Raw genomic sequence first — 27,057 nt, forward strand, 5'->3', positions numbered from 1 at the left:
TGAGAAGTGAGGGGAAGAATCTGTTCGGGTTCTCTTGGAGCTGCGAGCTCACTGATGTTGATCGGTTTTCATTGGTTTTAACTTTTGAAAAGTTCAAAGAGAGATTACAATATAGTTTGAAACTTAGATGATTCTCTGCGTAAACAAAACCAGAATGGTAGGCATGGATACTGTTGCACGAGAGTGTTATGCAATGTCCGGCAGGTCTGACGTAAAGCAAATCTGTTGAACTGGAAAATGTTAGACAGCTACACGATACTATTATAGTACTTCAGCAATTTCTAAGAAGCAACGGGCATGCATGCACACACTTATAAGGATCCGTGGAGGACATCATGGCAAAGATGTGTCATTTATGCAGTTTTGAATGCATTTTCAGCATTCTGTGTACAGAATAACTCAGGGTTCCCCCTTTGGTTATTCTGCGGCACACTGAGTGCCCTTCTTTGTGCAGCTTAGGAATCGGGCTGAGCATTAGCTGACACATGGAAACCAAGCCGACCAAGAGAAAGAGGCGCCTCACAGCCAAATCCTCCCCTCCTTTTTTTGCCAAAACAGTGGGGAGGAGAGTAGAAAAACCTGCATGTTGACCAGTTTCAGATCAGACACTCATGTGGGGCATTTCATCTGACCTAAATGAAACAGAATACATGCCGCCTCCTTCCCCTCATGGCAAGCCACCCCGCCTTTTCCCAGCCTCAGGGGAGGGAGCCTTTAATAATGGTCTGTGTAAACTGATGCTCAGGCAGCGAAGAGTTTGGGGAAGAAGCACTGCTGGACGAGAAATCCCACAGAGGAGCCGCGACTCAATGAAAGGCGGCAGCCCCTGAAGTGCAGCAGACAGAGAAAATGTCTCTCCTCGCCAAGGTCTTGAGAAGGGACTGCAGGCAGGTGCTGGAGCCTCGCAGGAGCGGCGTTGGCGGCGTGGCTTTTGTCAGCAGGCTTCACCAGCTGCCCAAACTTTCAGGCAGCCCGTCCCTGGAGGGGCAGAAGGAGGCAGCTGCGAGAGCGGAGGACAAAGACGACGACGACGACGAGATGGGGGCAGCTTCGGACCGGGGAGCCCGGGGGCTCCTCCTCGACGCCTGCCAGCACCCGAGCCACCAGAGAGTGAGGAGCCTGAGGGAAATGCCCGGACCCAAGACCTTCTCCAATCTGGTCGAGTTTTTCTGGAAGGATGGCTTCAGCCGCATTCACGAGATCCAGGTACCATTGAGCGGAAGGGGATCCGTGGCAGGAGACGGTCGACGAAATTGGGCAACAAAAGAGCGAGTGAATCACGGTGGTGGGACAGGAAGATTTCACGCGCATTTCTCTCCCCTCGCAGGGCTCCCTTGTCGTCTGATTGAGAAGCAAGGAGGGCAGCTGTGTGTGTGCCCCGTCCCCCCCATTCAGAAAATGAAATCAGTTTTGTGTTATTTCTCCAAGACGTAGCCTTGCTTTGTTTTCCAGAGGAGTATATGATGAACCCTTTTGTAAAATATCGGGTTGCAGATACAACCTAGAGAGATTGTAGGGGTGTGTGTGTCGTTCTTTGTTTTTATAAAAGAACGGTCTGATAACTTTACCGACAAGTCAGAAAATAGGTGCCAGAAAATATAACTAGCTGGTATTTAAATAGTTTGGAAGTCTGAAGCGTGACTTCTGAGGTGCTTTTTTGTTTGTTTGTGGCAGATGCTCTGAGGGGACGGAAAAGAACGTGAAAAGGAGGCGTTGCGGTCGGAAATGTCTGAGCTCCAGACTTTGGTCAAGGCTTTTATTCCGAACTATCCCCCCCTCCCCCACGTCTCGCCGTGGCGGGAGACGCGCGTGACGCAGCCTCGTGCGTCGTATGTGTGTCCGTGAGGAGCTGACGAGGGAGCTCCGGGGTCGCAGGGCTGAAACCCGCACCTTTCTCCTCAGCTCCGGGGAGAGACCATTTTGTCGCCTTCGTTTGCACAGGTCCCCGGGGGAGGGGGGACGTTGAGTATATATGCACGTATTGGATTAGATAGATAGATAGATAGATAGATAGATAGATAGATGATAGATAGATGATAGATAGATAGATAGATAGATGATAGATAGATAGATAGATAGATAGATGATAGATAGATAGATAGATAGATAGATAGATAGATAGATAGATAGATAGAGATATGGTTGACGAGGGGGGGGGGAGCAGCAGCAGCAGCAGCAGCAGCACGAGCTGCCGGCGAGAAAGTTGCACAAACGTCCCCTCAGCGGAGGCGGGCGCTTTGAAACCCTCCCCGTCTCCCGGCGAACTTCCTTCCTTTCTTTCTTCCTTCCCTCCCTCTCCCTCGCTCCCTATTGAAAGAGAGCGCGAAGCAGTGGCGGCTGGAGGAGACGCAGGGAGGCCACGGCTGCTCATCCTCGCGCAGCTCCCCGGTGCCCAAATGCCCACGGCGCCGGGTGGGCGACGAGGGCTCTTCCTCCCCCGCCCAAAGGCGCCACACTCCTCCGTTCGCCGCCCCATATGCTGGCGGGGAGATGAGCCCCACGTGACGTGGGGTTGAGGAGGGTGGTGGTGGGACCAGCAGTTGTCTGCTTTCCAGCCTGAACGGGGCGGGGGGGGGGGGGAAGGCAGGGTGATTTTGAAGAGAGGCAACGCTAAGATCCCTTCCCCACCCACCCCTCCCCGCTTCGGGTTGGTGCTTGGCTGCTAATTTGCCCACATCTGGTTCTGTGCTCAGCCCTTCCCCGCCCCCCGCCCCCCCCGTCGCATAACAGGAGGGTTGCTATGGAGCCAGGAGTGTTTTGACACCACACAAAAACACATTTTGCACCCCCGCCCCGAAGGACTTGGTGCATTTGCCATCCACGCTGTTCCTGGCACTTGACAGCGCTAACGTTTTACATCTGCTTCTCTAAGCCTTTCATCCCTGGGACCGGTTGTTTTGCTCGACATGTGGGACTGCTTTATTTTCTTTATTGGCCTCAGCAGGTTTTAAAATGGCAAAAAGGATCTCTCTCTCTCTCTCTCTCTCTCTCTCTTGCTACCTTGACCATCAAATATTGCATACTGGGAAGTTTTGTAGTTGTGAGTAACCGCTGAGGGGTCCTTTCATATTCCCTTGCTAATGAAAGATAAGATATGATATATCCTGCTAATATATTTAAGAGGGTGCTCTCAGTGTATCATAGTGCTCACAGTGAAATGTGGGGGCAGACAGGAGTTAAGAAATGCACCACAACGTTATATTATTAGTAACACATTAATAAATTGTTATTCATTAGTTTCTATATGGATTAATGCCAAAAGAGCATTCTTAGTGGTTTATAAGTATAAAAAACAACTGTGCAATCAATCAAATATAAATATCCATAATAAAAAACACAATGAAACAATCCAGTTAAAAGAATCCGCAATTAAAATATTCAATTAAAAAACCACAGTAATTAAAACAGGAGACTCTGGAGAGATCAAGGGAATGCTTGTGTAAACAAGCATGTTTCAAAAGCCAGTGGAATACCAATACAGATGGGACCTCTTATATTTAAGTAAGGGATGCATTTCCTAACACTGGTGCCACCAATGAAAAAGTCTGCTTCCTTGTTACCACAAGCTGATCATCATTAGGCTGTGGCAAGACTGCCGGCTGAGCTTAATGACCTTACTGGGCAATGGAGAGGATTTTGGTTTTTCAGGCATACTGGTCCAGAGTTGTGCAGGTCTTTATATGCAGTTAAGAATACTTCAGAATTGGCTTGGGGGCTAAGTAGTCAAATGCATTGATTTCAGATTGTAAACCTGACAGGGCACAACACACACTCAGAATATCAGTTCAGTATTTTCTGGATTGAGTTTGCCAATTCACTTACATCCACGTTCTAGGCATGTTAGAAGCCATGTGGGATCTCATGCCGCTCCTGGATTGGATGAGAAAGAAAGATAAAATGGGATGGCAACAGCATATGGAGATCTCACCAAATCTTGTTGTCTTGCTGTTCAGTTGTACCTTATACACGCTGAATAAGGGGAGGAAATGGAAGGAATCTGGAACTGGAAGGACCAGAGATTAAAAGACATACAAAAATGTAGGGAAATGACTTACTGACATCTGGAACTGACTTGCAAAAGGAGATTTCATCACCGCTACCACCACCTCCTACATGCTCATATAAAAGAGGCATTTACAATCTCCCTAACCAACCTAGCAAGCTTATCCGAAAGCTTGTGAGATAAATACCTACCAAATTCTAAGTCACGTTGCCCATTAATTGTAGATTGAAGGCTGGCTCATTATTAAACCCCTTTCCCAATTCTCTTCATCTCAGTCCCCTCTTCCTCTGGAACCAGTTTTCAAGAGATGAAAACTTTCAAGAAAGAAACCCCCACGCACTAGCAGAGAGACCTTTAGGTCTAAATATCAATTTACCTGCTTAGGAAATTAAGCAACTAAACTCATTCTGCAAATGTAATAAGAAGGCAAGGGCACATCTAAAATGTTGTTCTCCAATGTAGCAGCTAAATCAGCTTGGATACAAACAGTTTTTCTTGCAACACATTTAGCAAATGTAGCACAGCAGATAACCAGGGCTGGTTTGTTGTCCCATTAGAGACCTGGATATAACAGGCCCATAGCTACCTAGAAAAGTCCAGCTGATTGACCACTGTGGATACAGTGGTAGTAGATATGGTAAGTAAGATTTTCACATCACCATCACTGCCACAAAAGAACGCAGGCTCTGGTCTGTGTTTGGTCATCCCTACCTCTTCATTGTCTTAAACTCTACAGAATATTAGGGATCAAACCTGAAGAGACAGAGAGACAATTGGCAACAATGGGGACTCCTTTTTTCTTTTTAAGAAAAGAAACTGCTGGAGGGTCACAACTGTGGATGGAAGGAATAACCTTCCTGTCCCCTGGCTGTAATTATTCAGATAAAAACAAGAAGCCTAGCTTCTATTACGCATGAAGCATAATGTGCAGCCTGACCATGAACTGTGGCATGTAGGATAGTGTGTCTAGGAACAATAGTGTCAACTGCCCATACTGTCTCCTTGCTTTAGCAGTTGACTAGTACTTCAGTGGGACAACTTGCAATATTTATTTGAAGGAAATTCCCTGGAGAGCAGTCAATAAACCGTTTGTAACCATTAGCCTTTATATAGCCAGATTATCCTAACTACTATTACTCTCTCCCAAGAAGGCTGTATTCACTATAAAGCTAATCACCAGGTAAGGATTTATCCATGTTGCTGTAACTACATTTCCCATGTATTGATCTCCAGTGTCCTGTCTAGTACAAATCCAAGGTGCGATTTGTAGTATAAGTAGGTTCTGATCCATACCAAGAGCAGCCCACTCATGCCATTAAGTCATGAGCTGCACTAAAGAGGTCTCAGCATGGATATTGAGATTATTTCACAAACACTTAATGAAGAACAGCACCAAACATCACTGAAAGAGGGCCCAGTTTCCACAAGCATTTTGTTGTTGTTTAGTCTTTTAGTCGTGTCCGACTCTTCATGACCCCATGGACCAGAGCACGCCAGGCACTCCTGTCTTCCACTGCCTCCAGCAGTTTGGTCAAGCTCATGCTGGTAGCTTTGAGAACACTGTCCAACCATCTCGTCCTCTGTCGTCCCCTTCTCCTTGTGCCCTCAATCTTTCCCAACATCAGGGTCTTTTCCAGGGAGTCTTCTCTTCTCATGAGGTGGCCAAAGTATTGGAGCCTCAGCTTCAGGATCTGTCCTTCTAGTGAGCACTCAGGGCTGATTTCCTTCACAATGGATAGGTTTGAACTTCTTGCATTCCATGGGACTCTCAAGAGTCTTCCACAAGCATACTATTGTTATTTGACAATTGTTCCAATTCATCAGCAAGGCCTCAGCCCTTGGTATGATTGCTGTATATTACCTCCAAGGACAGAGGAAGCATGGCTCTGAAAACTAGTGGCTGCTGCACCCTCAACTCCTGCCTGTGGGCTTCACAAAGGCATCTGCATGTTAGACTCCTCATATCACCCATGCATTTATTGAAAATATTGACATAAAAGCCAACCTTTCACAATGTTGGTTGCACAATAGAAAGGGGATAGCTAATTAAATAATCAACTCAAACGTTTTGTTTCGATTGTACATCCATGTAGGGAAATAAACCATTTACAGTTTATTGGAAGCTACAGGAAGTGGTAGCAAGCAAGTACATGACTCAGTCTGTAGTACTGTGTAGCTTTCTTGTTCAAGAGTTTTATGCAAACCACTGCACTTATGCAACTCTCTAAAAGAATTAATAAAACTCTGTTAAGAACGTAAGTGAATAGAATAAAAAATAATAATCTGAAACCTTTGAGCAATCACAGCAGCTACTTAAAAGATGCAGTCTGACATGCAGAATGTTCCATGCATCACACCATATGTGAAAGTGGGGGAGGGAGTTGAGTGGTTTTACAATGAAGGTTCTGTTTGTCAGTAACCTGACTCCAACATTAAGCCAGGCCACAACATCTATGCCTAGCTCTGCTTTGGTTAAAGAGAAACATCTTTCATTTAGAAGAGCTATAGCTATGCAATGTGTTCTCTGCATTGTTAAGCAAGAAAGCAGAGAATGATTCCCCCCCCCCCAAAAAAAATCTATATATTTGCATGTGAAGTGGTATGTGACATTAGCTGGCAGGGGAAGATGACATAAATTATAAACAGTGTTTTAATGACTGAACAAAGATTAAATGCTTGTATGACATTGGTGAGCCCAGTGAGCAGGCAATATTTCACAGCACAGCATTTAAACGTCATTGGGATTATTGGGAGGTTTTTAAAAATCATTTCCCAGATTTAGATTTTCTGTTTTGCTTCGTTTTGGTGAAGAAAGCCCTTATCTGCAGCACAACTGAGGCCATAGCAGATTGGATCCCTAAATTCTCATGAGAGCAGAACTCTCACAGAATACTCCAGCTGGCACATGCTGGGTAATGTGATTTTTACTTATTCTGTTCTTTTTCTGCAGCCCTCTGTGCTCTCTGAAAATATGCCTTGGAGGCCTGGGGTCCTCCAGGAACAACGTGGGAGCGGGGGTGGGGGGGGAATGGACGAAAATCACCACCTTTCCCTCTGCCTGCAGAAGCCTTCCTTGGATGAGAGTTCTTTCTATTCATAGAAGGGCAGTTTAGGATCCAAGCCGTAGTTCTTGACTGCTGAGCATAATTTCCAAATGAATCTCAGAATTCTCAAGCACAACTTTAGTTTTTCTTTCTTTAAATAGACTTTGTTCCTCAGTTTTGAAATAAAGTGGTTCAGTCACAATTTATTAAACAAAGTATAATCTTTCGTCTTTATGTAATATAATCCACTAGGGAAGGCACTTTTTAAAATTCTTCATAGTTCAAATGTTTTTCACCAGCTCTTCTTTCATAATTGTCTTCTTGTTGTCTCCAGTTGGCAGAGATTCATGAATATGGCTATATGAATAAGCCTTCTTCCCTCTAAAATTATATATAATTTTGCAATGTATTTAAAAGATTCAAGCTGCTGTAAGGTGGGGACATTTAAGGGCATGTATTTTTTCCCTTGGCAATCAGTATATAGACCATAAATAGATTTTTCCAAGAAATGGGAAAACCAAAAGTATTGCAGAAGAAAGAACTGAACAAAAATGGAATATTTTGCTTACTAACATGGCTGTTCCTAGAAACAAAAAGCAACCCTTAACCCACTAATCTGTGATAGTTACCAGCCAACTGCTAATGTTTTCTTGGAAAGGAGATTGAAATTGTTGTGGTGGATGAGCTGTAGCCATTCTTGGATGAAGCTATTTTCATCTAATTTCAGTCTGGGTTCAGAACTGGATTTGGTACTGAATTGGCCTTGTTTGTCCTGATGTATGACGTTCATTGGGAGAAGAGGAGTAAGCTCTTGCTTCTTCTGCTTGATCTCTCAGCAGCTTTTGATACCATTGACCACAGTATCCTTCTGGACTGGTTTTGTAGCATGGTGTTGTGGGCACTTAGTAGATCCCATACTGATTGCAGTGTTGGTACCAGAGAGTAGCTTTGGAGGAGTGCTGTTTGCCCCTCTGGAATTTGTACTATGAGGTTCTGCAGGGCAATATTATTTCCCAAGGCTGTTTACTATCTATATGAAGGTGCTGGGATTTGGAACAAAGTGTTACCAGCATGCCAAAGAGAAATATTTCTATTCCTCTGTTAGATCTGAGTCAGGAGAACAGGCTCTGCACAGAGCTCAGTGCTAGGCGGGTTGAGGGCCAATAAACCTACGGAGAAATTCAATACAGTGCTAAGTGGTGTATGCATGTGGGGAAGGAAGTATATTCTCACAATGGGACTTTCCCCCATCTCTTCTGCCCACGTGCCCCCTAGCATGCCCCCAAACCTGTTCTGTGTTTCTTCCCCAGCCTTCCAGAGCAGAGCATGGAGGGAGGTGGGAGTTCCACTGCATGAGCAGAACTCATTCTGAGCACACAACAACTTAGTTGAATCCCTCTTTTAGTTTAAAACCCGGCAGTGTGGAAGCCCTGTGGGTGAGTGGTTTCTGTGTCTGGGAGATAGGTCAGCAACCTGTTCTAGGTGGGGTTGCATTCCCTCTGAAGGAATATCTATATAGTCTCCTGTGTCACCTGAGGAGCATGTGGCCTTGGTGGGTAGAAATGCCTTGTGTCAGCTTTAGTTGATTAGACAGCTATGGCTTTTCCTGCCCTAAGAAAAGAAGCTTGCCTGCTGTGGTCCTGGCACTGGCAACCTGAAGACTGGATTAATGCAGAGCATTTAATGTGGGGCTTCCTTTAAGCTTAGTCCAGAAACTGCAGCGGGAGCAGAATATTGCAGATAGGTTGTTGACTGGGACAGCCAGTCAACACCATACGGCACTTGTTCTGAGGGTGCTGCACTGGCTGCCAACTTGCTACAGAGCTCACCTCAATGTTTTCCTTTTAGCCTTTGAAGCCCTAAACAGTTTGAGACCAGGTTACCTAAGGGACTGTTTCTCTTCCTATATATATCTCTGCCTGGAAACAGCACTATTCAGTTCTGTATGCCCCAGATGTGTGCTTAGCATACACTAGAAACTGGGTTTTTACAGTTGCAGCTCCAGCCCTCTGCAATGTTACATTTTGAAACACCTAGCATTTTGATATTTAGACAGCCAGTAATGATATTTTTATTTAAGAAGACTTTCATTTACCCTGCCATTTTATGGAATAATAACTGTATAATTGTATTACTGACTGTATAGACTTCCATTTACAGTGGTACCTCGGTTCCCAAATGCCTCCGTTGTCATACATTTTGGTTCTCAAACGCTGGTAACCTGGCAGCAAATGCTTCCACTTTTGAACATTTTTTGGAACCCGAACATGCAACGCGGCTTCTGCTGAGTGCAAGAAGCTTTTGAAAGCAATGGAAAGCCGCACTTCAGTTTTTGAATGTTTCAGAAGCTGAACAGGTTTCTGAAATGGATTTTGTTCAAGAACTGAGGTACCACTGTATAAAGTTCTTAATCTTTCATATTTTATACTTTATCTTCCTTTATTGTACACTGCTTTGTTAGCTTTATTATAAAGTAAAATAAATAAAATGTCACTTCAAATCATTAAAAATGTGGGCAAAGTTCCATTTCAGGTTTGTTGGAATTTCTTAATTTCTGTTCTTATTCCAATCCTAACACACTGTAAAAAAATAATTCAGACACATCTAATGTTGATTATGTCAAACTCTTATAACGTTTATGATATAATTTCTATAAAATGAATAAATATATATTGTTTGCATGCTCTAACAACACATTCTTCTGAACTCTAATAAACATATTTGACCACTGGGGTGGTGGAAAGAGAGCATTTTCATAAGTTTCACAACTGGGCAAAACAGAAAGCACACCTGATCTTATACTTCAAGTTCTTGAAATTATGTACAATGCTTGAAGCTATCATTTTTTTTTTAATTCCCTGGGTCACAATACAGATTTGTCCATGACAGAACTTGTAATGTTGCATTATGAAGAGTGAACCATGCCCTGGGGGAATGCCCCTGGGCTCCGATTAAAACCCATTTTGCTTCAACTCCTTGAGCTCTGCAACAGCAGCTTTTCAGGTGCCAGGGAATCTGGGAAATCAGGCTATAATGTAGTTCATTACTTCTAACTGCATAGCCATATGACTATATTTTTTCTTGCTGGTAAGAATGAATAATGTATTCATCTGAAATTTACTTTTCGTTCATAGCAGAAGCACGTTCGGGAATATGGAAAAATTTTCAAGTCTCATTTTGGTCCCAAACTAGTTGTATCCATTGCAGATCGAGACATGGTTGCTCAGGTTCTTCGGGAAGAAGGATCCGCGCCACAACGAGCTGACATGGATTCCTGGCAGGAATACAGGGATCTACGAGGGAGAGCTACAGGACTTATATCTGCGTGAGTGCAATGGTATTTTTGGCATTACGTTGCCAAACAATGTTTATATCTTTGGGTTTCACACAAAAGACACTGATGATACATTTTAAACTGTTTTTGATTAATGCGTTTCTTGAAAGAATGTGCTTGTAGCATGATTATATACCTATGGGGATGAGTGTTGGCAAATGCCTTTAGGGAACATTCAGAGTAATTATTGATGCAATGTGCTTATAAGAAAGCCAATCCCTTTATGACTCACAGACATTCTTCTGCTTTTATCACATGATAACATTGCAGCAGCTAAGTGCTTTATGTGGTAAGAACTAGGCTGTACATTAGTAAAGGTTAGCAGCATCTTAATGCTACAGTCTGGACAAAAATAAATGTACTGTATCTCTTTTGTAAGTGTAGAGATGGAATGTTCCATTTCCCCCATAGTAAATGAGTAAAGTGACAATGTTAGTCAAATTAAAAAATATATAATTATTGGAATGTTAGTTATTCTCAGAGTAAACCCATAACTTAAGTCCATCAACGTCAATGGCTCTATTCGGTGTTTGACTAACGCAGAATGTCACCCATTTTTAATATGCAGTCAAACCGTTGTATGTTAGGCTTCAATCACCCCACTGTTATATATATTTAAAGTCCACTGAAGTGAATGGCATTTAATTCGAAACGGCATGGCACAACTGAGAAAGCGAACATTTAATAATCAGACTTAAAGTATAATATCCACTTGTATCATCTTGCTGGAAGCATTTTGCTTGCTGAACAGACTTCTGCTTGTGTAAATGGGGCTTATTGATCCTCTCCTTCCCACTGCAGCCACCCACATACCCCAAGGGTACAGTGGGGAGAAGACTGTGAGCTCCATCAGGTCCACTAGCTTAACATCAGATCTCCCCTCAATATACCGTACTTAAGAGTATAAGGAAGCTAGCAAGGACTAGATGCATTTCATGGAAGCAGGGGGGTCGGGGGTCGGGAAGCAAACTCTGATCAAATTGGTATGAGTGGTATGGGTTACATTCCTATCAAAACTTCTAATTAATTTACGTGTGAGTTGTTATGACGCCCCATTGCCTAGTTTGATATATATTAATAACAAAATTCAGTAGCACTGATCCAGATATATTCCATTATACACAAAGATCTCCGCTGTTCAAACAACAGTGCTAGGCACCTTTTTTGGAGGAGGGGGAAATGGGGAGGCAGCTGGACTTAATTGTATCCTAACTGATCTGATCAGACTGCACAGTTTCACATGTGTGAGCACACCTCACCTCTAGGGTGGCCTCTTATGAATCAGAAAAAAAACTATCAAAGCAAGGGGACAAAAGAAGACACAGGTTTGCATATGCTAATGCAAACACACATTTAGAAACAAGTCTCAAATGGAAATATATAATCTCAATATAGTAGCAACAGCTGAGACCAGGTGAACTGTTTGCCTATTCAGTCTGCTATTCAAGTGCTAATTGTTGATGGGCAACTTAAAGGGCACTGCTATCTCTTTTTATGGTTATTTATCTTGAAACTGGACTTGGACAAACTGGACCAGTTTGTAAAATATGTAATATATAACCAGTAAGGCAATGTGCTATCTGCTTCTTGTTGAATCTAAATGATTGAATAATCAGCACACAAATATTATTCCTCCAACAACACTTTCAAGAATAGACACATTTGGTTATGGCTTTCTAATGAGACATGTTCTCTTTTTTACTTATTGACGCAAATAATTATTTAGATAATTTTAAACTGTTATTTCTTCCAGAGAAGGGGAACAGTGGCTAAAAATGAGGCGTGTACTAAGGCAAAAAATGGTAAAACCCAAAGATGTTGCCGTTTTCTCAGGAGGAGTTAATGAAGTTATTGCAGATTTAATTAAGAGAATCCACATTCTCAGAAATCAAGAAGAAGATGGGGAAACAGTGACAAATGTTAACAGCCTTTTTTTCAAGTATTCAATGGAAGGTGAGATTGATAATTCATTCTTAGAAATTAATGGAAGATGTGGCTGTGTTGGTGTTTCATTAACCATTATTGTTTATTATTATTACTTATTGATATTATCAACAACAAAAACAACAACTGTAACTGCTCTTGCATTACTCAAGTTGGCAAAAGGAACACACTTATGTTCTACACAAAGGTACAATGTCTGGATAAACAGTATTCAGCTATTAAGGAGAACAATATAGTTGTCTCACAATACATTCCACAGTACATCAGAGGTAATTGACCTTTTTTGCCTGCAAAGTGCACATGTGGTGTTGGACGGCTGCTCACAGACTGCATGCCTGTGGGCATGGACAACAGTGGATGGAGCTGGTGTCATTAACAGGCATACATTGGTCCACATATATTGCTCATCTGTGCTGCAGATGGATAAAGTTGCACTGTACATTATTCCTCTTCAGTGTAATGTAGTGCATTATTCAGTGTTTGCACCATTACACCATATGCTATGTGTATGTTGCCTTACTCCACAAAAAATGCTGTGTGTAAATCAGGGCCTGATTTAGGTTTCATGAGGCCCTAAACTACTGAAGGTAATGGGGCCCTTTATATCACCAGCTGTCCTTTGTCAACAACAAATTGTTACTGTTTTAGTGTTGAATATATGCTATATGGTAAGTTATGGACCTAACAGGTATCTAAAGCCGTTTGCACATAACAAAATATGTATATTATCAAAGTAATTGTTGAACTGAAATCCAATTAAGAAGAAGTATATTAATAGTGAATTACATTTTTTCCCTTTAATTTTTTTGGGGGCCCCCAAGAGAGTGGGGCCCTAAACTATAGCTTGTTTAGCTTATGCGTAAATCCGGCACTGGTGTAAATGTACAGACAATATTATAGCCATGCAAATTAATCCCATGTGTTTTGAGACAATGGGCCTCCCTCCCAGATATGTGCCTAGGACAGGGCCTTTGGTTCTAGTTGTGGGTGTGTGTTTGTTAGTTTGCTTTAGTTCTTTACCTTGAATTACTTTGGAAAGGAAAATAATAAATCCCAATGTATTTTTATTCTATAGGAGTGGCAACTGTTCTGTATGAGTGCCGCCTGGGGTGCTTGGAAAACCAGATCCCCCAAAACACTGTGGAATACATTGAAGCTTTGGAGTTGATGTTCAGTAGTTTCAAGACTACCATGTATGCAGGAGCCATCCCCAAATGGCTTCGTCCAATTATTCCAAAACCTTGGAGAGAATTCTGCAGATCATGGGATGGACTCTTCAGATTTAGTAAGGTTTTTTAAAAAATCATTTTGGTTTCATAAGTTTGCAGTAATTTGGAGGGCAATGTTTTCCGCTTCCTTAATAAATGTAGCGAGGCATTATTGCAGTTCAAGGATGCATTCCAGCAAGGCAGAAGCAGCCAGGGAAGGTGCAGAGCCGGACCAGCAAGGGACGTGGCATGAGAAAAGGGTGTGTGCCCCGGGGAGAGTCTGAGGGACCAGACAGAGAGACCTAGAGGGCTGCATTTGGACCTTGGGGTGAAGTTCACAACACCTGCTTTAGGCCATTCCTTATCTTCCAAACTGGATTGGAGACTTTAGAGGAACATCTCAACTGAGTCTGACTTCTCATTGCACCTTACCTAGAAAGTAAAAAGAAAAGAAAATCTCATATTTCAGCCGTGTTAATGGCCATACTGCTTCCCTTGCTTTGAGTGTAATTTGCTGTATAACAGAATTTATGTGGGACTGCAGTTATGTGCTTTGCCCAGCAGATCACTTTGTTTAGCAGAGCTAGGACAGTTTTCTAGCAAGCAATGCGTAATGAGCTTACAAAAAAAACAGCACACAGCTCTAAACCTGTTATGAAAGCCCTGTGTTGGTTGCTGTCACCAAATGACAAATGAGAAATAACAGTTTGAGAAATGAAATCTCACTGATTAACAAATGCATTCCCCCTTCTTTCTTCATCGCAAAGGTCAAATTCATGTCGACAATAAATTACGTGATATAAAGTCCCTTTTGGACCAGGGGAAAGAGGTAGATGGTGGACTTCTCACAACTCTGCTTAATAGTAAAGAACTTACAGTGGAAGAAATCTATGCCAATATGACTGAGATGCTTTTGGCAGGAGTTGATACAGTAGGTTTACTGCTATGATTGTTGTTATTACATTATCAGTATGATTGCTGTTATTGTTGTTCAGTGGACATTTCCTAAATTCCTTATGAGAGAGTGAGGCAGGGGGAGAAAGAGAATCAGGACTGTTTTAGTTTCTCCCTTGCCTGAGTTTCAATCCAGGGTGACAATGGGATCAGGTCTCACATTAACCCTTGCAATGTGTTGCCTAAGCCTAGCGGCTCACCTTGGCTCAAAGCAGGGCTGGCTCTGTCTGGTCCATTTATCTCAAGACAGAATATCCCTAAAGCTGCAAGATACAACCTCCTTTTAGGCATACTGTATTAAATTGAATTAATTTGGTTCGATTTGTAACAATTTGGAAAATCAATAAAAATAATTGGCAAAAAACAAACCCACTTTTAGGCAACCAAGGAGAAATAAATATGGAGTTATTTTCCTTCCTATAGAAAACAGTATAAACAGCATTTCATGTTTTGATTGTTGCAACAGCAAACGATGTAGTGGGGCTGCACCACCCACCTGACCTCCGCTTGGCTGAGTCACTGCAACATGTTGGAACGGAGAGAAGGAGGGGTGTGGCGGTGGCGAGGTCAATCCAGTGCTCCCTCCTGCTGGCGGATTTGCACTGTGTTGTCATAATTGCCACTGTGCCCCTCCCCTTCTCCATCCCGGTATGTTGGAGTGACTCAGCCAGATGGGAGGTCAGGTGGGCGGTGCAGTCCCACCATGTCACCATGTCTCTAATATTAGACGTACCTCAGATGCATAAAATTCTAGAAATCTGTAAAGCTATAGCTGAGGTCTGAGGAGCAGCAAACTAGTCTGCTTCTGCCTACATATATGTAAAATAAATACCTTTATCAGAGTTTCTCTAAGAAAGATGGCAAAGCAAAAGTGAGTGTGTTGTTAAGTAATAAGAGTTGCAATGGTATTTCAGGCCAACCCAAGGCATTTGGCTGCCTTAAGCAAAGGGTGAGAACTTCCATCCTTCCATTCCCATTCCATGTAGAAAAGCTCAGCAGACCATTGAATCTTATTTCAACATTCTCCACTGCATCTTAAGGGCAGTGGCTTTAGTGGGTGCAGGATAGGTTGCATAACACACACACACAGAGAGAGAGAGAGAGAGAGAGACAGAGAGAGCTCTCTATTCCCTGCCCTTCAATACTTGCCACTTGAGGCAGCTGCCTTACTCTTTCTCATGGTAAGGCTGGCCCTTGGTAAGGGTGAGCTGATGTTATTTTACCTTATGTTACAGATTTGAATTATAATACTCTCCCCAGAAACATCTATGGAAGTATGATTAAGATATTATTTAACATAAATAATTTGCTTTAATTAAAACTAATTCCACACCTGAATTTAGTAGGTTCTGATTTTAAGCCTGAAGGGTGGGGACATTTAGAATAAAACAAAGTGTGTCAAATATATATGTTCTATACATGCATTTCAACTTTTAGTTTTGAAGCAAGCTCTTTTATAGAATTGGCAATTGTTTTGTGCTATCAGAGCATTTGTCTTAATTTATATCTCCCTCTGTAGCTGGTAATAACCAGATTATCATGATTCTGTACTATATGAAGGGAAGTGTCTAAGCCCTGGTCCCCCAGTGCTATGATTTAAAATATAAAAGCAGCAGGCACAGAAAGGGATTATTAAAGACGTTGAATAGAATAGGGCAGCTGTTACTGGGCTTCAAAGCACTTCAGTTATTTTAGCACGGTGCCAGTTTTGAAGAGGATGTGAAGGAGCTGGGAACCTGAGAGGAGACACTGTTTAGCTCACAGCAATTTCTTATGTAGTTAGGCATGGCTCCCAGCCTCTACTGAGAGAAGCTGTCCAGAGCTTTTTAGAAAAACGATAATTCAGAACATAATGAAAATAATGAAATGAGGGACTGGAGGCAGCGTAGCACAAAATTGGAAAGAGTGGCGTAACTGCTGCTTGCCCCCCCCATGGTTACCATGGGAAGTCAGTAACTTCTGAATTAAAGTACATAGGATTGTGCTCTTCTTGTAAGAGCTTTATAAAAATTAGCTGTTGTTATGAAGAACAATAATAATAATCATATCTGTGTTTTGTTCAGGTTATAATAAACCATTGGTTGAAAATGAAAAATGCTACTGCTTAGCAAATGTTACTGAATGTTCTTCTTCCCATTGGTACTGTCTCTTCCCTGCCCTAGACTTCATTCACTTTATCTTGGGCGACGTACCTGTTAGCAAAGCACCCGGAAGTGCAGCATTCTGTCTATAAAGAGATAGTTAATAACTTGGGGAAAGATAAAATCCCTGATGCACATGACATCCCCAACTTACCAATGATCAGAGCCCTTCTCAAAGAAACCTTGAGGTAAGTGCAGAAAACCTAAGTTGACCATTAAACGTTTTTGTTCCTTTCTTGTTGTTTTGTGTCTTTGTTTTAGCTAAATTGCAATTGTGTTTTTTAACGTGCCCTTCATTATTTGTATTAGAGTATGTCTCACTATTCTCTGCAGATTTAAATAGTGATTTAATGCATTTTTATAAAAGCAAGCAACGTTGAATTCAATTGGACTTTTTGCTGACTAAGCAGGCATTGAATTGGGCTGTAGGTTCCCTACATTACAGAGAAGCTTCTCTGAGTTCCTTTTGAGTTAAATATTCAGAGTACTGTGCCAGTAGGTTCAAAAACTTGCTCCACCTGCAGCTTCACAAAGTTGCCATGGTTCTTTAAAATAAGTGACTTTTTTTACATAATGTGCTCTCATTTCAAGAGAGTCTGTTTGCATACTCCTCTCCCGTTCCCTATGATATGCAACGAGAAAAGATTCGGAACTTCTACTTTATCTTTTCAACTAACCGCTGTCCCCCTTATGTCTGAATGCAGGAAACTGTCGTATGTTCTAAGTGTGATTAGTTAAAACAAACCAGTTTTAAACTGTGGCATTATATTCTAGTTTGCTAACCAATCACACTTAGAAAAAAACCATGGTTTCCCAAAATTCAGATGTAATGGAAACCGTGGCTTCCTGTTTCTTGTGCATGGAGAGAAAACATATGAGCCTGAGGCTTATGCAGGCTCATTATTGCAACAGGAAACCATGGGTTCCTACTTGACCTGAATAAAATCTAGTCAGCTGCCTCAATGAAGATTACAAGGAAGGTATGGTGGAGAAAGACACTATTTTAGTTAGTAAAGATAGTTGGTTGTAGACTGTCTTTGAAGATAGACTTTCCCTTTTAACTTGCATGGCAAATAGTTATTGATAGATTATTCTCAACGAAGTTTTTGAAAGACAGCTTATGCTAGTAACCAGCATAGGATCAAGTGGCAATAGTAGACAAGTATGATACAAAACTAACAAACAAGCATTTCTTAATTTGATTATGTTTTGCATGAAATGTAACACATCTCATGTTTTTCTGATCAGTTTGTGGTTTGTGAACAGAACAAAATAATTTTGTCAACTTCTCACATACCTTCTCTAACAGCACAATCAGATGCACATTTACTTAGAAGTAAGTTCTATGGTGTTCAGTAGAGATTACTCCCTAGTAGGTGTGTTTAGGATTATAGCTGCAGTTGTAATAGTAATAATAGTAACAATACTCCATCTCCTTCAGTATTTTAGGCTGCCATCCTATGCACTAACCCCACTGAATATAGTGGGATTTACTTCTAAGTAAACATGTATAATTTTATATTGCCTATTGCTCTTTTCTATATTTTCTCCAGCTTGACATTACTCTTACTGAGATGTGGTGAGACGACTGCATCATGGATTTAAAAAATGGCATTATGATACTTCCATTTAAGTGTAGCCCCTTTCCTAATTGCTGTAGGACCCTGAGTTTTCTATGATACATCCAAGATCCTGTATGGTTTTAGCCAATCTAGATTCTATATATGAAACTAGGAATGTTTATCATTTTACTTCCATTGAATTTCATCTGTCAGTCTGTTACCCAATCGCTCAGTTTGTTATAATAGTAGTTGCTGCTGCTGTTGCTGCTGTCGTTGTTGTTAGTATTAGTAGTGGTTTATTACATTTACTTGGTGCTTACTACAAATTTATGTACAATTATAAAAACAAATATAATACAAAATTTCAAATACATAAAAAGAACACTAATTAACTAAAAGCAACTGTCCATCCCCCTCTTTACTTCTTTTTATCAGCCATGAAGGGCATGGGTTAAGAGCACATGTGATTGTCCACACCAGTCCACACACCTTGTTCATGTCCTCAAGCCATACCAACTGAAGCTCATCTGAAAAAAAACAGAACCAGATAATGTTCTAAATATCTCTTGAGATTCACCTGCTATAATAGCGAAGTCAATGTCTTCATGGTTGCAGGCAACTCTATTCTCAAAACGCTTTGCAAACAAATTATAATGGGCCACCATTGGTTCCACCAACTTTTTAGAGTCAGAATATAAAATGTCCTACAGTATCTGGGAAAGTTCTACTGGATATAATAGTGCTGACTTCATTGCCACTGAGTAGGCTTAATAATGAGCCCTTATTTGGGTTCTAGTTTGGCTGCATTCATCTGGAGGTTTCCTCTGTTTGTGTTCAAGATGTCCCAGCTTATATCATTGTCCTAAGCTCTGATGTATACCAAGGAGTCAGGCTGTATGAAGTGGGAGAGAACATTGGGGTGTGTGTGATTGTGTCAATAGCCTGGGTCACCTGTTTATTTCACAGATCAAGGAGGACATGACAGGGAGCACCAATCATATCAGCCAAAAAGTCTCCCAGAGCTGTCTGGAAATTAGTTGGGTCCATCAGCCTCCAATAAGTTATAATAGTTCCCCTGCTTTTGCAGAGGTGAAAAGCTGCTGAAAAGCAAAATCTCAGCAGGAAGTGACCTGACCATGACAAGCAACTGATTTATACAATCCCTCATTTTCAAATCATCCTCTTTCTGCCCAGTCAGGAAGACCAGATCCAGAATGTGGCCTTGCTAAAGGCATGGGTCCAATGACATGCCCCACATAAGTTTAGAGCTCTTCACAATCTTTTTAAGATTTTGCCATCCTAAATAAATTCGTGCTTTCTATGACCTTGGCTGCCTCACTGTTCAATTTGTTAAGAGGCATCAGTCTTGAAGCAGATTCCCTGTTTACTTGGCTACATTGTAAAAAAAAAAGTTTATTCTTACCTTGTACTGTACTTCCAACAATTTAGTTAGTATTGGGGCCCTGTTCTATTATCCAATTAATGCTATTTTTAAAAATATAGGGGCCATTGTTGAAGGCAATATGCAGTGTTTACTCACTGAATTCCTCCTATCTTCCCATTTGTGGGCACCTTCAAATAATTCTAAAGAAATATAACATTACACGCACTGAATATCTAATTGACACTTGTTTGTAGGTTATATCCAGTGTTACCAGGAAACGGTAGAGTAACCCAGAAAGATATGATTGTTGGAGGATACTTGATACCTAAAGGGGTGAGTTGTACAATGGCTTTGTGAAAGGAGTGGGAAAGGATGAAATCACAGATTTACTCTGGATACGTGAAACTGCCTTTGCTAGGAAATGAGTTATTATGTGAAAGTCTGGTTTAATTTAAGGCATGTTCAGAGATGTTATTCAGGATCCCAAGCTCCTTTTCTTTTGCTGTGGGACCTAGATTTCCTTTGTAAAAAAAAAAGTCTTAAAAACAGAAGAAAATTCATTTGCTTATTGGACATCTGGGTACAGCTATACACCATCTTGAATTTTCAGAGCCATTTATACACATGAATTAGAACATGCAAATTTGTGTTGTGAGCATTTGCAGTGAGTGCTTAAAGCACCTAGGAAATCCCCTGGCCATGTGAGGTCATTGGCTTAAAACATAGGTGCCATTTTTTAAAGAAACATTGAAACATTCTAAAATTATACTGTATGGTATTTTCAACCTATTTGAGTGTAGGAACTGGAAACTTGAAATTGTACTTTTTGTATAATTACATGTTATTCTGCTCTCCACTGATAAAAAGTTGGGTAAAACAGTAACCCAAAGAATGGGAACAGGAGTTAGCTGGTAGAGGTCTTTTACCTTGTGGGTAATATGTATCAGGGGACATAGTACATGAGATGAGCTGCTTCAGTATTCCCCTTTGCCATGCTGTTGAATGGAGAAATTACTGGACATAAGGAGAAGACTGGTGAACTGTTCATTCTGACTACCCTTCGCCCACCTTCTTCCACAGTGCTGGTTGCTTTCACACACACCCCCACCCCAATGGTATGCCAAAAGCAAGGTAAAGGTAAAGGTAAAGGATCCCTGACAACTAAGTCCTGACAACTAAGTTGCGAACGACTCTGGGGTTGCGGCACTCATCTCGCTTTACTGGCTGAGGGAGCTGGCGTTTGTCTGCTTCCGCAGACAGTTCTTCCTGGTCATGTGTCCAGCATGACTAAGCTGCTTCTGGCAAAGCCACAGCAGTGCACGGAAATGCCATTTACCTTCCCGCTGGAGCGGTACCTATTTATCTACTTGCACTTTGATGTGCATTCGAACTGCTAAGTTGGCAGGAGCTGGGACTGAGCAATGGGAGCTCACCTCATCGCGGAGATTTGAACCTCTGACCTTCTGATCGGCAAGTCCAAGAGGCTCAGTGGTTTAGATCATAGCGCCACCCGTTTCCCAAAAGCAGGGTAGTAGTTTTTAAAAATGGATTTTGCCTTGAGGTTGCATTTCAGTCATGCATCCAACAACCTTCCCAATAAAAGTAATTGATAATGCTGATGCAACTAACTGAAGCATCAAACATCTGGTTTTCTTTTATGTGAGAGGATGTCAAATTTAGTGTGGTGTGCTCCTTGAAGGGAGCCACCTATTTGAGATTGCTTTGAGACACGCTCATGAAGCACACTAATTACTTAAGGTAGACCTAATGAGCCACACTTTTTTTTTCTAGGAGGAAGAATCTAGAGAGCATGACAGCTTTTTGTGAAGTTAAAGAAGTATATTTTTAGTACATTTTTTCCCCTAAATGGGTCAGTTCTGTTTTGTCTGATTTAGGCTGAAATCCTATACACATCGGGCAGCCAGTTTTATTGAACTTGGTGGGACTCACTTCTGAGTACACGTATATAGGATTGCACTCTTAGCATCTTAGCTTGTCCAATGTTTTTTAAACTTTTTAATCAATTGTATTGATCCTTGTGAATAATCTGAATTTATATTAAACAGCATAAAATGTATATTTAGGAAACTATAAGTAGTTCATTAACAGACATTTGGGAAATTATATGTAAATATATGTTCATTTGTTTCATTAGACCCAGCTGGCACTCTGTCATTATGCTACATCATATCAGGAAGAGAATTTCCCATTAGCAAATGAGTTCCAGCCTGAGCGCTGGCTAAGGAAAAGCAATATGGACAGAGTGGATAATTTTGGTTCCATCCCCTTTGGTTATGGTATACGTAGTTGTATAGGAAAAAGAATTGCTGAACTTGAAATTCACCTTGCACTAATACAGGTAAGCAGGCTACTAAAGCACATCTCCTTGCTATATAAAATGTTTAAAATATGTGTGATTTTGTATTTCAGAAATTCAGATTAATTCCCTGAACCAGCAATAGCTTTCTTTTCAGTGTGACTGCTCACATATTTAAAGTTTAGCATTTGTACAGTCATACCTCATGTTACGTCCGCTTCATGTTACATTCTTTTAGGTTACGTCCTGTGGCGACCTGGAAGTACCGGAAAGGTTTACTTCCTGATTTGCCGTTCACACATGCGCAGAACACCAAAATGACATCATGCGCATGTGCAGAAGCTGCGAATTGAAACCCACGCTTGCGCAGACGCGCCGCTTTGGGTTGCGCTCTCTTCATGTTGCGAACGGGCCTCCGGAATGGATCCCGTTCGCAACCAGAGGTACCACTGTATATATTTTTGCAAGGATTGGGGTCTATAAATGCAATGCCAATAAGTGACTTAGTTTGCAATCCTGTACCCTTTTACATGGGAGCAAGCCCCATCAAACTTAATAGGATTTACTTCTGAGTAGACACATAGTGGTTTGCACTGTTAGACCCAGTCCTCAAAGTGCTCCACTGGTGCAAGTCATGTGGGCTATTTGGCTGTAACTGCCCGTATTGTTGAACTCAAAGTAAAAAAGGCTATAGATTTATGGTCCTAAGAGTGATCTGTAATAGCAAATAAGCTATCTTTCCCAATTCTTAATTTGAATTATATAATGAAATCATTCACTTATATAATTTCTGATATTGTCCTTCCCCTAAGGCAGGGATAAGGAACATGATCTAACTAGCAAGCCAGATCCTGGCTGTCTCAACCCCATGTCGGTCATTTTGACAAGTTGGCAGGACCTTCAGACATAAAACAGAACAAAAAAATTTTTGTGGGTGTGTCTCAAACTGCACCCACAGAGGTTGATCCTTTGCATGAATAGCTTCAATTCAAGATAGTCATGCAAATATATTTGGCTATATACCAAGCCCCATTTTGGGGCTTGCTGTAACTGTCAATCAGTTGATCAGCACTTATAGAAAGCTCAGGTTATTATTATTTTTATTGCAATTATATCCCACCTTTTTTGCATAGGTATCAGCTGTGCCATTGATTTCCCTACCATGCACTCCATACTGCAGCTGATCTCAGCAGTCTTCCTTAAGTGCCAATCAGGTGTTTGGGGCCTATAGCAAGCTGGCTTTGGGCAGATAGTGGTTGTGCTACGAGTTCCCCCATAGCACAGTCTTGCAATCCACTCCTGCAGTTGCTTATTGAGAAATAAACCACACTCTGCTTGGTGGGACTTGCTGCTAGTGTGCATACTAATGAAGCCTTGAAATAAATCTGAAGCATGTTTACTCAGAAGTAAGCCCTGCTCAGTTCCATGGCATTTGCTCTCAGGCACACATAGGACTGCAGCTTTAGTTCAGTCTTTGGACCTTCCAAAAACAACTGTTCAGTGAGTGTTTATGGAAAAATCTTCCACTCTGTCCTGGCACACAAGGCTCTGCAGACTAAAGCAAAGGGCCTAATACTTGGGCCCTTTCAGTAGCAGCTTATTTTCATCACCAGTGATTAATAGCTGAAAAGGGGTTCTAGGGGTGAAAGCTACTCAGAAGGCACACCATCTGATCCAGTTACTCTAAAAAAGTCTCACTGGAGTAGTGTACCCCAGAACTGCCAGTGCTCCACTTCAAGTTCCTTCAGTGGACACCACGTGGGGTCTCTGTAGTGCCCTAGGATATTCTACCTGGATCAATGGCTCACCCTTCTGGTAGTTTGAGAGTTCGAGTCGCCAATCAAACTGATTAGCAGTAGTTTCAAAGGAGAGAGCGTACTTACACAACTCATAATTAAATTGCTGAACTTACTACTGCTACAAGATGTGGTGATGATGACCATTGGATGAGAGAGCTTTTTACAAAATAGGTATTCACAGAGAACAGCTGTTAGCCATAACAGGTAAATGGAAGCGCATGTTAAAGGGCAATGAATTCCAGTTGCTAGGGGATGAACAGTTTGAGATGGCTGCTTCACAAAAGCACTTCTCTAGCCACTGTTGGGAATCAATAAGGCTCTTTCCTCTACAGTGGTACCTCAGGTTAAGAACTTAATTCATTCTGGAGGTCCGTTCTTAACCTGAAACTGTTCTTAACCTGAGGTACCACTTTAGCTAATGGGGCCTCCTGCTGCCGCTGCACAATTTCTGTTCTCATCCTGAAGCAAAGTTCTTAACCCGAGGTACTATTTCTGGGTTAGCGGAGTCTGTAACCTGAAGCGTCTGTAAACTGAAGCGTATGTAACCCGAGGTACCACTGTATTCTGGATTCTGCCACAATGTAGGCTGTTAGGACTATCAATATTCTTGTTGCCTTTCTCATATCCAGTTTTTATTAATTCTAGTGTTCTGTTTTTTTCCCCCTCCTTCAAGCTGCTTCAAAATTTTGAAATAAAAATTTCTCCAAAAACTAAACCAGCTTATGCCAAAACCCATGGACTATTGACTCCTGCAAACTCCATCAATGTGAAATTTGCTGACAGGAAATGGTAGTAGGACCTTCAGGAGGCTCCTCAGCCTGACCTCTGACCGAAAGCTGCATGATGGGATTCCTGTAATTAAGCTTTATATGCGTCCCTAGAGGTTTCTTTTTCTCCTGCTAAACAATTATAAATGTTCATGCAGAACATTCTGTAAGTCCAAATTAGAACCATTCCTCTTTATGCTGGGAATCCGGTTTGAGAGTTACGGTAAAGGCAGCAGTTGTACCAGTACAGTGTCATAGTCTTTATCACATGCCATCACCTTTGAGAAGAACTGAGACATCCTCTGCCAAATTCTAGTAAATGATAGCCAAAGTAGTAATCACTTTGTCACCTCTTCCAGCTGGGTTCCCGTGGTTAGGTGATTGCCTGTGATAAAAGGCAATTGTGAGATAACTGGTAAGAGATTTACATCCTCAGGATATCTGCAATCATCACATGCATAAAATATAAACTCATTCTTAAAGATAAGTGTGACTGACTGCAGGATAAACACTGGTTAGTAATGTTTGTTTGTTTGCTCCCTTCAGTGTCTTTTTGGGAACTTCCACTTTGACTTTGGTTAACTTTTTGATAGTTTTTGTGTATTAACTATAATGTACTAAAAACCTAGTATAATATTTTGAAATATAGAGACATTTTAAAGAAAATTATGAAACTTATAGGCTGTCTAGATTCCAATGTTTGATTTTTATTTCATAAAAGCTTTTTAGAATAATGTGCAAAAGGAATATAAAGTTTATGTAAATTTAAGCCAACAAGTCACATAAATGGTTAAAGAATAAATTTTTATATCTGTCATTTTTTAAAAAAATTCAGTTATTACAAATATAGCTTTCATTTTAAATAAAAGCTTTACATTAGTATCTTGGCATTTTTTTTTTAATTGCACATTGTATATCCTGCTTTTACATAAAACTTTATTATTTGTGTGGGCTACTGCCCTCTCTAGGACTGATAGATAAATGACATGGTGTTTATGTACTTGAAAAATGTGCACTTTGTAGTTGCTCATATAAGCAATTTGTATCGCTAGTGGCAACCAGACAAGTTTATGTTTGAAACTTTTGCCTGTTACAGAATGGGAGGACAGCAATCTGACTGTTATGCAGAAAGCATTATTAAAGCAATTACTGTGTAGTGAAACCGTTTTATACCTGCAGCTAAACAGTTGCTAGTAAGATTGAATAAGGATATGTACAAAATGGGTGAAAGTTATTCACTTTGATACATTTACATTAGATATTTCAAGCCAGCTGTTACTACCTTGACATTTACTAATCTCAGCTTCACATTAATTTTCCAAATGTGTATCTGTCCAACTTTCTTGTGAAGCCGTCTCTCCATCTCTGGAGAAGTTCAGCAGAGAATCAAAACTTGTGCTCTCTCAATATTTAGGCTTGCTTTTGGGAAACTCTGAGAACTTGGTTACATGGGGATCAAATGACTGGTTCTCAGTTTGAATTCTTTATGGCACTGTAATTTGGACTGTTGCATTAGCTGTTATCAAAAGTCGTAATATGTTTTTATGCTCTTTTGTAAATTAACTTTTCATATGATATAAAAATAAAGAGAAACATTTTAATAGTTTTCTATCATTAATAAATACGTTTAGTTACTTTGATCATTTTCCCTATTTGTCCCTTAGCCATAATAAAGTAATTATATATCAGCCCTGGATTTTGTCTGAAATTGTTGCAATTGTCAGCGCCTTTAAAAACAAAATACATCATAGGGCTATTCTGCCTTATGCCAGCAATCCAAACACATTTATTACAGCATAAGCTTTGTTGCCTACAGTCTATACAGTCAGATTCAGAAAAGCTCTTCATAATAAATAATTTCCTCATGCGAACCTGCCTGGGCTCTGAGATCTTCTCTTGGTCCTGCCTCCCTCAGAGGCATGCTTGGTGGTGACTCCAGAGAGGGCCTTCTCAGTGGTGGCTGCTCCCACACTTTAGGACTCCTTTCCCAGAGAAGTTAGACTGGCTCCTTCCTCCTTGCTGTTCTTCCACCAGCAGCTGAAGACCTTTCTATTCCAACAGGCCTTTGAGAACTGTTATTGTCTGTGGGTCTTCTAATGGGTCTTTTAATGGGTCCACGAGTCCTGGGCTGGGGGAAAGGCATGGTAATAGCAGCAGCAGCAGCAGCAGCAGCAGTAGGCTCCAATACTTTGGCAACCTCATGAGAAGAGAAGACTCCCTGGAAAGGACCCTGATGTTGGGAAAGATTGAGGGCACAAGGAGAAGGGGATGACAGAGGACAAGATGGTTGGACAGTGTTCTCGAAGCTACCAGCATGAGTTTGACCAAACTGCGGGAGGCAGTGGAAGACAGGAGGACCTGGCGTGCTCTGGTCCATGGGGGCACAAAGAGTTGGACACGACTAAATGACTAAACAACAACAAGTAGTAGTAGTAGTCTTTAAGGTGCAAGGAGACTTTTTGTTTATGCTGCAACAACCTGACATTTTCCCCCCAGATTTGCTTTTACTTTCTGACTGACCTAAAGCACACTTGTCCAGGTATTAGTCAAGGGACAAATGTGAAAGTCTTCAAAAGAAGGAAATACATAGCCAGGTGGCA

The 27,057-nt window shown here is 41.3% G+C and overlaps 1 protein-coding gene across 3 annotated transcripts; it reads left to right on the plus strand.

Annotated features, from left to right (window-relative positions):
* Positions 1-311: 311 nt before the first annotated feature.
* Positions 312-26,145, plus strand: CYP27C1 (cytochrome P450 family 27 subfamily C member 1). 3 transcript variants are annotated; one of them, XM_081885841.1, is made up of 9 exons: positions 312-1,206; positions 10,182-10,372; positions 12,135-12,334; positions 13,401-13,610; positions 14,301-14,464; positions 16,650-16,816; positions 19,829-19,907; positions 21,730-21,933; positions 24,364-26,145. In XM_081885841.1, exons 1-9 carry the CDS (start codon positions 850-852, stop codon positions 24,481-24,483), a joined length of 1,692 nt encoding a protein of 563 aa, XP_081741967.1. In that variant the 5' UTR covers positions 312-849; the 3' UTR covers positions 24,484-26,145. The 3 variants fall into 3 exon arrangements, with proteins under 3 accessions (XP_081741967.1, XP_081741968.1, XP_081741969.1); XM_081885842.1 differs by having other exon boundaries at positions 319-1,206; positions 10,185-10,372; XM_081885843.1 differs by having other exon boundaries at positions 1,096-1,206; positions 10,255-10,372.
* The last annotated feature ends 912 nt before the right edge of the window (positions 26,146-27,057 follow it).

The sequence above is a fragment of the Podarcis melisellensis genome, assembly GCF_964234715.1.
Source record: "Podarcis melisellensis genome assembly, chromosome: 1".
Classification (NCBI taxonomy): Eukaryota; Metazoa; Chordata; class Lepidosauria; order Squamata; family Lacertidae; genus Podarcis; species Podarcis melisellensis.